At 29.8% G+C, this 13663-nt stretch overlaps 2 protein-coding genes across 2 annotated transcripts; one reads left to right on the top strand and one right to left on the bottom strand.

The window, feature by feature from the left end:
- Window positions 1-9401: 9401 nt before the first annotated feature.
- Window positions 9402-11301, bottom strand: LOC113371150 (uncharacterized PE-PGRS family protein PE_PGRS46-like). Its single transcript, XM_026611795.1, has 4 exons — window positions 11253-11301; window positions 11018-11149; window positions 10473-10835; window positions 9402-9976 (listed from the first exon to the last, which is right to left on the bottom strand). Exons 1-4 carry the CDS (start codon window positions 11299-11301, stop codon window positions 9402-9404), a joined length of 1119 nt encoding a protein of 372 aa, XP_026467580.1.
- Window positions 11302-12742: 1441 nt separating this feature from the next.
- LOC113371149 lies at window positions 12743-13261 on the top strand. The gene has a single exon (XM_026611794.1). The coding sequence runs from the start codon at window positions 12743-12745 to the stop codon at window positions 13259-13261; it is 519 nt and encodes a 172-aa protein (XP_026467579.1).
- The last annotated feature ends 402 nt before the right edge of the window (window positions 13262-13663 follow it).

The raw sequence follows: 13663 nt of genomic DNA, 5'->3' as shown, positions 1-13663 counted from the left end.
GATTATGATTTAGGTGGATTAATATATTTTGAGTTTTATTTTTGATTGTCAATATCTTATGTACACCAACGATATTTCAGAATTGTGTAGAAAATGTGTGATCATGAAGAACCTTCTTGTTATCGCGATGCCATTAGTACGATGACAAAAACATGAATGAAGCAAGTGTCAAATTTGATCATGCTGGTCATTAATTTTTCACTTACATTGCCAATTATTAGTTAAAAATTTAATTTGATATATATATATTAAGTTTTAAGTCTTTTAAGTCTTTTAGTCATACCTGTAGCAGCATTTGAGCCAATGTGCTACCTCCAACATTTCCTATTTCGCGCCTGCATGATCAGCAACTGCAAGTGCATTGTCTTGCTGTAATGCTCCGGCAGTTATCATGTGGGTAATAGCCACCATTGCAGCTGCAAATAAAATTGTAATGCGACGAATACCGAACCACAAATATTATATATATTAAAATAACCACATACTATAAACTAAAGAGCATACATATATTTATGTTAATTATAAACAGTTTTCATAATTATGATAAGTATTTTCCATACTTATGAATTCGAAATTATTTTGAAACAGAAAAAATATATTGGTAATTATTTTAGATTATCGACGGATGGTTCGAAAAAAACTCATATCTATTAACAGATATAGGGCAGGTCAATTTTTAACGGTAATAAATGGCACATAGGCACATATAATTTTAGGATACTAGGAATCAGAATAAGATACTGTGCCAAAGAAACCAAATCTCTAAAATAAATTTTGAAGTCCCGTGCATTGACTCAAAGATTGAGTCAAAGCGATTGGAGTACTCAAAATGATCCAAAACGGAATTATGAAAATTCAACTCTTATTTTTGAGTCAATGCACGGGACATCTCAATTTATTTTAAAGGTATGGTTTCTCCAGCAAAGTATCTTATTTTGATCCTTGGTATCCGAATATCATATGTGCCTAAGCGACTTTCAAATCGACCCGCGCTAATATATATATATATATATATATATATATATATATATATATATATATATATAAATGGAGCTCGATAAAATGACCCGCTAAAACTCGAAAACGGCTAAACCGATTTGGCCAGTCTTAGTTCTTTTATAATAAAAGTATTATCTTCCGTTTGTAATTTTTTAGCATTAGTTAAAAATGTAATTATTTTGTAAAATACTTTTAAAATTAAAATAAGACATTCAACCTGTTTGCCACCTGGTCGCTCCAAGTTACTCCGCCTATAGGGTAAAAAGGTCTACATAAAAATTTTTTGAAAGACAGCAAAGAAGCACATTTCTACAATGATGAAGAAGCTGGCAGTTTTACTGAACGTAGACATATAATTGTTTGTTTGAAATGTGTTATTTGTTGTGATATTGGTTGTTAAAATGGTTCTTTTTTTAACTTTTTTATAATATAAATAATATTTGTTCGAAGTCAAATTGAACCTTTGTGCATCGCCTTGCTCTACAAATATACTTCTTATTAAATTTACTTTAATTCATCAAATGCTACTTAAAACTTTTCAAAAAGCAGGTCAAAGAAAAAATACTTAATTCATTTTTTATCTCTCCTCGCAGAGATTTGAAAATTTTGTATAAGCTCAGTAATATTATTTACAATTATACACAAAATCCAGAATCTAAAAAGAATCTGACAAACTTGAAACGTAATCATAAGTCGCTTCTAATAGAATAAGTGTTTTCTATAGAAAGGGTATAAAACTTCCAGTTTGATTGTATTGACAAAATATAGAAAAACTAATGGGGTTTATTGTTTTATAATACCCTTATTGTATATAGCATTCAAACAATACATCATTATACACTTAAAGTATTATTATTTTGATTCTCTAGGAATTGTTCAGAATATACCTCACTTAGCAAAACAACGTTTGCCGGGTCAGCTAGTGTATATATATATATATATATATATATATATATATATATATATACATTACAGTTACCAATCGGCGTGAAGTCAGTTACAATTACTAAATTATTTTTCATATTTTTTTTTAGCATGAGCACATAGCCAATATTACATTTTCTTCTAAATTGAAACTATTTTGTTTTAAATTTTAAATACATGTAATAATATAAAATTGACTTTTTTATCTAATGAAAAAATTATAAAAATTCATTTCGAGCAAACAATTTGCTCGACCGAACATGTCAATCATATTTATTAATTTGCGTTAAAATTTAACAATTTTGAATTTATATACTTGTAGAAACAAACCGGCTGACCATAGATAACCGCGAATAAATAGAACAATTTGTTTTTCCAAAATGAAACATGCATATGTTAATAAAATATTATGAAAATTTTCACTAATAAATAAACGTTTATAAAATTGGCCCATTTTGCTTAAGTAGATCTTAAATATTAACTATTATGCTTTTAATAATGCTGAAATATAAAGTACCTACGCCAGAAGTACTAGCACTTGTACCTTGACCCAACAGATCAGTGAATCCTTTGCTTGTACTTGGAATATTTTTTCCTAAAGACTGGCCTACAGGTACTATATCATTATATTGCTGAAAACAGACATTTTTGAATGTTATTTTTCGAAATACAGCATGTTTTAGAAAAATTATCGAGATATAATTAGAAATGTATATAAGTTTTTATTGAATTACAGCCTGCCTGCAAAGGAAAAAATAGTAATTTCGTGGATAAAACTGACTTTTATGAAAGGTTACTTGGTATTAAACCTTGTAGCTGTTTCTAAATTATTTTAAAATGACAAGTAAAAAAATATCAAAACTTGTATGTGACATTAGTTTATCCTCTATCACTTTTAGTTCTTTAGTAATCGTATCAACAGTAGGCGTTAACGTTAGTTTAGATATTTAAATTCATTTCTACTACATTTTTTTGAGCAAGTTCTAGATGTTTAATAATATTGATAATTCTTTTCCGTGTATTTTATACCCTTCCTTTTGACAATATTGTTTTAAACAATTTAATACTAATTGCAAAAGTTACAAAGAAACTTCAACGTTTCTTTTGATTCATGTTGAATTGATGAAGATTGATTCATACTTTAAAGTAATAACTAGTGAAAATGAACTTTATTTGCATTGAACAACTATTTTAATTTTGGACTTTTTTATTTTTATTTATCTTTTATTTATCTTTTTGTTGTTATTCTGTTTTAGTTATTTATTAGTTCATATTTTTTGTAATATAATGAGGCTATCCAATCATCATTATTTCTGAATATTATTATTCCAACTGAAATAATAAATTCTTTAGTACAAATATGATTATAATTACTTCAACTAATAATGAAAAAACGATTGACCCATCTATCTTCTAACAAACGCAATAGACCCAAGAGTGGATAAGTAACCACTGGTTCCGAGTTCGATTTTCATCTTAACCAGCTTGATATCAAGCAATGTTATCAGTTTTTCACTTGATATTAAGGATTGCAAAGAAGGTGTCAAAGAAATCAGAAAGACGATGGTCAACCTTTGGGTTGTCTTCTAGAAACACTAGATTCGCGGAATTTACGTTATAAAAGCTTAAGAACGTACTTATGAAAGCATTTCGTTAAAATTTCCAGAAACAGATTTATTATAATTAATTATACAGCGTTAAACTGAAGTTATTTGTATGAATTTTATCAACGATCTGCACTAAATTACAAAATTTAACTTAAAAGGTTTTACATTTGTTCATTTTAGTTACTGTACATTATTATCGTCAATTATTACTTTATTGTAAATCGATGATTTTTACCCTTGAAAGATTTATTCCTTCTCAATTATCAAATGTTACAACTATTAAGTTATAAAATTATAATACTCACATTAACTTGGCATTCAATAGATATAATAGTCATAATTATGATTTCACATCATTTTAAACCACATGTTACAAAAATAAATTCTTAGAACGGCAAAATACATGTTTTTATATGATAATCAATTCTTAAATATTTAAATAATAATCAAACAAAAATGTTTACAAAGATGTTGTATAGAGAACAGCTATTGAATATTTGCAATTAATTGTACTAACAAAATTTAAAGCAAAAAAATTTCAAAATTATATGCAATATTTTTTTATTTTTTTAAATAAAAAATATTAATAAATTTGTGATTTTTTTGCCATCACGTATACTAACTGTTTTATTTATGAAGGGCAATTTGTTAGAAGTCTGTTAAAAAAAAAACTAAATTATTTTTTGTTATATTTGTTATTGGTAATTGTCCACTGTCATGGAAAGTGCCTGACAAATCAAACAAGTGCTTCAAATCCCAGATTTAAACCCACGCTTTCGACAACCTAATATCAAGTATTAATGTTAGCCCAAGTATTAATGTTTCGTAATAATTAGCCCAGATTCTGAAGATTTAAAAAAATAGTAATTACAATAACAATTAACCAGTGAGCTCTATAAAAATGAACTTTTTCTCATAAATGCGGTGTTAAATATGTGTTTGAGGTATATTCATTCAGAATTTGTACACAAACTCGCAAATGTTAAAATTTTTATGATAGTTAATAAATTTTGTTTATATCACATCGTTTATTTTCATTTTTAATGAAGACGTGTTTATCTTTACTTTACACCTAATTAATAATATGTAAAGCAATTCACTCATTCAAACATTTACAACATTTGATTCACCATTTAATTTTATTGTTTACAATACTAATTAATATTATAGGCATTTAAACGTTTATAATACTTTTTGTTCTAATTATTGAGCTTATCTATAGTCTTATATATAAGACTTATTAGTCTCTACTTTTTAATAACTTGTAGATGTCTCATTCATATAACATAAGAAACTTAAACATAATCAATTACATTATTGTGTGTCATGATAGATCTTTTTTGTTAAATAGATTCTCCCATGATTTCAAATGCTATTATCAAATTCAACTAAACTTTTTACTACTACCGATACTTAGAAATTTATAAACGATCTCATCTTTTATCACTAATTGTATCATTTGCACCATTAATATAATCATCACCAAAGGTACCATTTGAACCACTCATAGTATAGTTGCCAGGTAGTTCAGTAGTATCTTTACCTTGATCTGTTAAATAATCTTCTGTAAAATTGTTGTTTGAATCATCAGTACTAAATTGCTCTCCAGCTGTTTTACCGCCTTGAAAATCTAGACCAGATGCTGATTGTTTTCCGAAATTTAGCCAACCTTGACCAAAATCCAAGCCCGTATTTACCAAACCAGATAAAGCTTGTGCTCCTGTAAAATAATAATCTTTTGTTATTATTTAATTGGATTTATTTGAACAAAAATACTTATGGCATCCTCCTATGATTGCTATTGCAAAAAAAATGTAATTGAACGGCGGAACAATTGATTAAATTTTTTTATAATTGGTAGTTTACTTACCATGAGCTGGCATTTGGGCCATAGTACTTCCCCAAGCATTACCAGTTGCACCAGTCTTTTCGCCGATAGATACAGAATCTTCTTTTTGCATAGCTCCAGAAGTCATCGTTTTGCTGATGCCCATTATTGTTGATATAAAAATCATATAAGTTAATTAACTTTTCGTAGGGCAAGTTGTAGTAATCGCAAAAAAAAAATTATAGGCATACTTTAGACAAAATGGATGTACGTGTGTGTGTGCGTGCGTGTATGTTCGTGATTTTAACAACAGGTATTTTTTTTACATTCTTATGGGTTCCGTACCAACGTTTATCAGCTAGACGGCGATGCGGCGCTTACGCGCTTCGATATTTCGGTAAAGCAGTACGATTGCCTCGAAAAAAAAGTTCAGAATTTCCAAGATGTTTCAAAATAAATTTTTGCTTCAATAAGTCTTTTTTTGAAAAAAAAGTAAAATTTTGTCAAAAATTTATAGTTTCTCAAAAATATAATTTTTTCAGAGTAATTTTTTTTTTTCAAAAATGTGAATCTTTATAAAAAAGAAATTTGCTTTGAGGCACGATGCCATGCGTCCCACTAGTTATCATTATAATTATCATTTATAAATGTTTTTGATAGTTTACGAAAACTTTATTAAACTTACTTTAATTTTTACATTATCACTTGATTCGAAAATTTTCAGGATTAACTGTTTACTCCTTCTTAAAGCAAATGATATTCTAACATAAAAGTTAAATATAATACACAATAGTCTTCTAATTCAAACATATGATTTCAATTATATTAAGGTTATTGAAGATTTCATGCACATTTTTTTTTCATTTTTTATTTTTTCAAATCTGATCCTTTTGTCGATGTTTATGATTATTGTCTTAAGGCATATATTATTGTAATATAACGAGTACTAATATAATACGTCTATATCAGTTTCTAGTCCCTTATTAAATTGGTTTTATTAACTTCCCGTAGGGTAAGTTATAGTAATCGCAAAAAAATCTAAAATGAAAATTTTTATATATCTTCACGTTTCAGAGATTTCTGAATATTTTGGCATACCTTAGAAAAAATGGATGTATGTGTGTGTGCGTGTGTGTATGTGTGTATGTGTCGGATGCAAATTTTAGTCGACAATTTCGAGAACACGGATGAAGCGATTTTAATAATTCAAAAAACATTCGATTCGGTAAAGTGCCAAACACGGTAACTCAGTTTTTGAGAGAACGAAGCGTCCAATTTGAATAATTCAAAAAAGTTGTCAAAATTAATCAGAAGTGATCAAATATTCATGAATGCAGGTATAGCGGTTTCGGAGATCTAGTAAAAAAAGTAAAAAAATGCCATCTGGCATTCAAAAATGTCATTAGACATATGCACATCAAATCATCAGATATTTTATAAAGATTTGAACAATAAGTATAAATTTTGTTTACATACCTATGGGTTCCGCTTACCCGTCAGACGGCGGCGCGGCGCTTGCGAACTTCGATATTTCGTCTCTATGCAGTCAAAGCAGTATGATTGCTTTGAAAAAACGTTCAGAATTTTCAAAATAGTTCAAAATACACTTTTCTTCAGAAAGTCTTATTTTCAAAAAAAAGTAAATTTTTGTCAAAAATTTATAGTTTCTCAAAATGTAATTTTTTGGAGTAAATTTTTTTCAAAAATGTTAATCTTTTAAAAAAAAATTTTTTGGTACGGGAAGTTCCAGTTATTGGCCTTAAGGCACGATGCCATGCGCCCCACTAGTTTACTGATTTTAATTGACGTAACTAGTAGAACAATTATTTTTTATTGTAATATATTTTTAACATTCCGAAGGTGAAGATTGTTATTGCCAAAAAATTATATTTGCTTATTCTTTGTTTCCTCGACGTTCTATATATAATGAGACTAAAGTTGCAAATAGTATGTGTATGTGTGTATGTGAGCCGACTTTTCGATGTTTCGTTCACGTTCTCTGGAAAACTGCGCACCAATTTTGAAAATTTCCGTTTCTTTGTAATTAGCAAAAAAGTGAAAAGAGTTTGGTCCAACTTTCAGCTCGCAATCCTGAATCGATTATAAAAATTCAAATTCGAAATACAAAAATTCAAAAGCCGTTCAATTAAACTCGAAAAGAAGAAGCTGCGATTAGGTTTGCGAAACGATCGGCCAAGCTGATTCATTATAATTAGCAAAAAATGGTTCCTTTGTAATCGTTTTCACCAAAGACCTATCTCAAGTTATGGATTTGTACATTGTATACAGAAAGTTAAAAGATTAAAGTAAAATGCCACTTATACCTAGTTATTATATTATATTACCTAGGCCTAAGGTGCCTGCTTTTGTACCATCACCTATTAAGTCTGTCGCCCCTTTGCTGGCACTTGGAACATGTTTACCTAAGGCGGTGCCCACTGGTTGCAGATCATTATATTTCTAAAATTTAGACCTTTTGTATTCGAAAAATTACATATTTACTGCTAGTTATTGCTAACTAGCAGTAACTATTAATAATTATAAAGAATTATATTTATATTTTGTCATAATTTCTAAATTCTTATGGTGTAGCGTGATATTGGCGGCATTGGCATGATATAAAATTACATTAGAGATTTATAGATTCAACTCCTCGATGAAGTAAAATAAATCTGTATCGACAAACTTTGATTTATAATAATACCTTAATTTTCATTTAACAAATCACTTACATTAACTTGGCCTGTAACGATTTGAGTCCAAGCAAACAGAAATAAAAATATTCTGTACATGTTTACGTCAACGTTATACAGATAATTTTGGTGAAATTTATATGTGAAGACTTTTATAGAGATTTTATTCAAATATTTAAATATTGCTCAAATAAAAGATATTTGAGGTGTTTTTTGTAATATCTGATTTGTCCGACTTGTTGGTTTTGTTAAATGTTGCACCTTCTCGAATTTAATTGTTTGAACACAGCTTGTATTTTGTACATTAGTTTATTCTTATTTTTTTCAACTTGAATCTATTATATTTGATTCATTTTTATTTGAAATATATTAATTATTTTTACAATCTCTCAGTTTATTTCACCGAATAATCTTCAATCTTTAATATTATAATCGTTTCGGTTAATTTAATTGGTATCATTTTGTAATAACCCTACTCTAGATCACTTGTTTTTGAAAGCAAACATATTACTCATTGGCAGATTTTGTTACAAATAGTTAAAAAAATGGAAAGTGGAGAGTAGGTAACTTATTAAAATCTGGGCATTACTTAGATAATGCCCCATGTATAATAAATCGTGTAAACTAAGTTAAAAAACCTAAGTAACTTTAAAATGCTCGTTATTATATTGTACAAATTATTGTGTTGCAATTATATGTGTATGTGTATTGTAAGTAATTAAAATTATAATTACCTTTAAACTTAAGAATTGAAGACTTCAAAAAAAAAACGCATTTTGAAAGTAAATTAAATCTAAAAAATATATAACAGTCGAAATAATTAACAACTAAGAAGCCCCACAGTCACGTCTGCGCGTGTCAATTTTATATACATACATATGTTTGAATAAAATATTTAAATTTAAATTTAATTGAACAGTTGGTTATCAGAAACCTTAAATATACATGCATTTTTTTTAATTTCAAGAATTTTTGTATTTATCAAACATTTTTAGTATGTTGTGAAAGTATATATTGATCCAGTTGCCACATGTGAATAAACAAATCACAGCATGAATAATTATTTGAGCATTCTTTATAACCTGGTTGGCTATATTGACACATCTACTATTTTTTTACAATCTTTGAGAAACTCATTCTATATATCGTTTACAAAATGTCAAATCCTATGGACAGTGATAAGGATGATACTATTTTTGTAAGAAATTTGTTGATAAAACTGTTTTACTTATTTTATGATAAGTAATCATTTAATAATGCCTAACATCCTTGTATTGATATATTATATAACGAAATATAAAACAAATTAGTCTTATCATTATTAGCTAAATTGATTCTATGCATATTAATTTAAAACGGCAATCCAAAACTTCCAAGACCTGGCAATCCCCCACCAAACGCCCCTCCGCCAATGCCAGCACCTGCGCCGCCACCTCCACCAGCACCCGCACCTCCATATCCTCCTGCACCTCCGTTTGCACCAGCTCCTCCTCCACCATTTGATTTACCGCCTGCACCTCCTCCCATACCTGGAATTGCATTAGCAATACCTCCAAATCCACCTAAGAGGTCTGCGCCTGGTATTGCACTAGCCATACCTCCCATATCTGGTAAACCACCACCAAGAGCATCCATTCCCGGAATCGAGCTTGCCATACCTCCCGTATCTGGTATACCACCACCAAGAGCATCCATTCCTGGAATCGAGCTTGCCATACCTCCCATATCTGGTATACCACCACCAAGTGCATCCATTCCTGGAACCGAGCTTGCCATACCTCCCATATCTGGTACATCACCACCAAGTGCATCCATTCCTGGAACCGAGTTTGTCATACCTCCCATATCTGGTACACCACTTTGAGTAGTATGAGTTTCGGGTGAACTGTGATGACTATTTGACGTTGCATCATTGTTATTATTATCTGTGAAGATTTATGATAGAATACAAACTTGATTTCAAAAAAATAAGTTAAAAAAAAACAAATATATACCATTGGCGCTAAAAATTTCAAATCATTCGATTCAGAAAAATTAGTGAGTAAACTAGTGTGGTATTAATTAATGGCATTATTTAAAACAAACAATGGACAAATTTATGTTTAATTGTGGTAAGTCTTGTAACTATCTTTTACAGAATGATCTAAAAAAAAACAAAATATTGTTAAACACAATTTAAACAAAAAATTTCAATATTTGTCGGGCCATTTGTTGATTTTGGATCTACACAATTTATTCAACCGTAAAGCTGCTTTCTTGTACAAAGTTGATAGTAACTTTCATGTAGTGCTTTTGTGTATTTTTATTAGCGTATCACAGTGTACACTGTGAATTGGCATAACAGAAAACGTTTTCTGTTATGCCAATTCTTTGTTGTCATTTTGATTATCATAATTATTATATTGTGTCATAAAGTATCACCTGTATATTGTTGACTGGTTTGCCCATTATGGCCATTCGGAATGTATGCACCGTTCTGATCATAAGCACCATCTTGTCCAACTTGTGAATGATCGGCATTTTGATTAGTTTGCCCATTGCGGTTATAAGCACCATTCTTGTCATATGCACCATCTTGACCAGCCGGTGCCTGTACACCATTTCTGTTAGTTTGTTCGTGTATGTTTGGCGAAGGATTGTTATCCGTACTGCCAACACTGAAATTTTCTTCAGCCGTTTTACCTCCTTGCATATCGAGACCAGAGGATGCAACTTTAACGAAGTTCAACCAGCCTTGGCCAAAATCAAGGCCTGAATTTACTCCATTAGATAAAGCTTTTGTTCCTAAATTTTACAGACATAAAATTTTTAATATCTTTATAATTTTTTCTTACTAAAATAATTTTATATTAATAATGATGGATCATCATGGACTGTGTTTAAACAATAAATATGGATAGATTGAAGAAAAACTTAAAAAAAATATATGAAATATATTTTTTTGTACCGAGTTGGAGATTACAAACCATCTGCTGGTATTTGTGCAACCGTGCTTCCCCAAGCATTGCCTGTCGAACCAGTTTGTTCGCCAACAGCAACTGCATTGTCTTGTTGCAGACCACCAGAAGTTATCATATGGGAGATACCCATCAAAGATGCTAAAAATAATGTATTATCTGTTAGTACTTGATGCTATTAAGTATGATTTTTTATATATGTGAATCAGGTACATTAAACATTATTATTTGATGTCATCCTTACGCTTTAACTCTCTCCACTCGGATGCCGCTGCTCCGGCGGAAAAATTCATATAAATCTCAGAATTTGCGAGTGCAAAGGGTTAAAAATGTTTCATTATTATTAAATACTACTTATATTAATAAAGTTACTGAAAATAATATTCGTAGAATTATGGTTAAGATCTATTGGTTCTATTTGTAGATTGTTATATGGGTCATTCTTTTACAAACCGGACACTAATTAACCTTGACATTTTAGAATTGTCTGAAAATTTGTTTACAGATACTATTCATAAAATTATTTGACACGTCTTTCAGGATTTTGCTGAAAAAAAATTTTTTACGTAAATATTTACTATTGAAATATGGATTTTTTGCTCAATTTCTATGAACATCATCTGCGGTAAATTATATATCTCCGAATGTGCTGATCCGATCAGTATTATTTTTTTTTATTACACTCATATTGAAGTGAACTTTGTAATGATTAAAAATTTTTTTTTTGTTTTTGCAATTTTCTTAACAATAACAACCCTTAAATATTTACAAAGGTTTTACTCGGCCTTTACCCGAATTGAATCGATCCAAAAAAAAACATATATTTTCTTTTTTTCTCTGCAACAAAATTCTTTTTACAATTTGTTGGAGGATTTGTTACATCGAAAGATATTAAATATTTTCAAGCGCGAGCCGCGCTTTTCACGTCGTGGACCTCAAAGACTTGTACTTATTTGTCGCTTTCGAATGACAATCATATTGTTTTTCGGTTGAAAAATATTTTATAATTTCGCTTCTGGCGAATAATGAACATATAGTCAAAAAAAAATATTAGGGGAGAGCGGAGCTTAAAAGTTCGTGGGTAAAAAGATCCACTGCCAATATCTCAAAAACAAGTAAAGTTAGAAATTTTTTAACAACAATATTTGAATGTAGACGGATTGTTCAATTAGATTTTTCTAATAATAAAAAAATGTTTTGCAGTCTTTTTTTTTAACACTAGAAAGACGGACGCAGTCATTTTGTCTGTTTTGCATTTTCAAACATAAAAATCACTATGTATTTGAAGTCGCAGCTTCGTGAAATTTTGTGACTTTTTATACAACATATAAATGCGTAGATAAATCGTATTATTTGCCTTATCTCACTTTTATTTTCAATATTCTTACATGTTATGCCAGCATGGACGGTAAACAGTCATTTTGACTGCTATAGAAATTTTACATAAACAAACGGCTTTGTTACTGTATTGCAAATTGTTATCTCGCGTGCATTCATCTCGAATGATCAATGATGCATTTGTTACATAAAAATAACCGAATTTTGGTAAGTATTGACATTAGACCGGTCTTTTTCACGTAGTCACTTTCAGTATAACGCGTTGTTCAGTTGATTTTTTAGAACTTATAAATAAAATGACGAAGAGAAGTGAATTATTGCAAAAGCTAACAAACATAAGTAAAGAGTGTTCCGACATAGAATCAAATGCAGAAAATTGGGCACAATCATCTGAAGATGAATCGGATTATATTCCACGTGAATCATCTGATTCTGAGGGTAGCGATAAAGCTGATCACTATTGATGAAAATGAAAGTGCCATCAGTGTATGCAGGAGGGTGCTAAGTGGCTCAGAAACTGATGAAAGAATTCAAGAAACGGAAACAGCTGTCGATGGTACTGTATGGACAAAAATTGCCGAAGGTGATACTCTAGGAAGGTCATCATCTAATTGTGTGTTCAAGGATGTGAACGGGCCAACAAGCTATGCAAAAAAGAATATTATTACAGATGATTTAGTCAGTGCATTTTCGTTGATAATAGATAATTATATTATCAAACACATAAAACAGTGCACAGAAGATGAGGGCAGTCGAATTTTGGGGTACGATTGGAAAACATCGTTACCGGAAATACGTGCATTTATTGGAATTTTATATGCTCGTGGGGCCTATGAGGCAAAAAATTTGAAATTGACTTATTTATGGTCCGCAAAGAAGACATTACAGATCAAAGGTAAAGAAAATATACCGTGAAATCCAGTTCACGTAGATGACCCCTGCAAATATTTTTCAATATTTTGGCTGCGATAAATGCCTGGATTCTTTACAAGGAAGCGACAGGAATAAAAATCCAACGAAAACAAACCTTTAGAGAACAGTTTTTGTTTGAATTGGCAGAACAGCTTTCCGCGAACTACATGACATCAACACAAAAAAAAACAAAGGAAAATGATGACCCACAGACATCATGCAAATACCAATAGTAATAAAAGAAAATTTTGCCAAATAAGACTTTGTAATAATAATAAAACTAATAATACGTATCAAAGTTGCAACAAATATGTTTGCGGAAAATGTACTCATAAATAGATCTCAAATTATATTTGCATGAATTGTAAAAATAATGAACTTTTTTTTTCAGATGAACTATTTTTT

This window comes from Ctenocephalides felis, unplaced genomic scaffold (genome assembly GCF_003426905.1).
Source record: "Ctenocephalides felis isolate EL2017-DRISC unplaced genomic scaffold, ASM342690v1 CF-g0.4_SCAFFOLD_01492, whole genome shotgun sequence".
Taxonomy (NCBI): Eukaryota; Metazoa; Arthropoda; class Insecta; order Siphonaptera; family Pulicidae; genus Ctenocephalides; species Ctenocephalides felis.
This window is presented reverse-complemented; position numbering and strand designations above follow the sequence as displayed.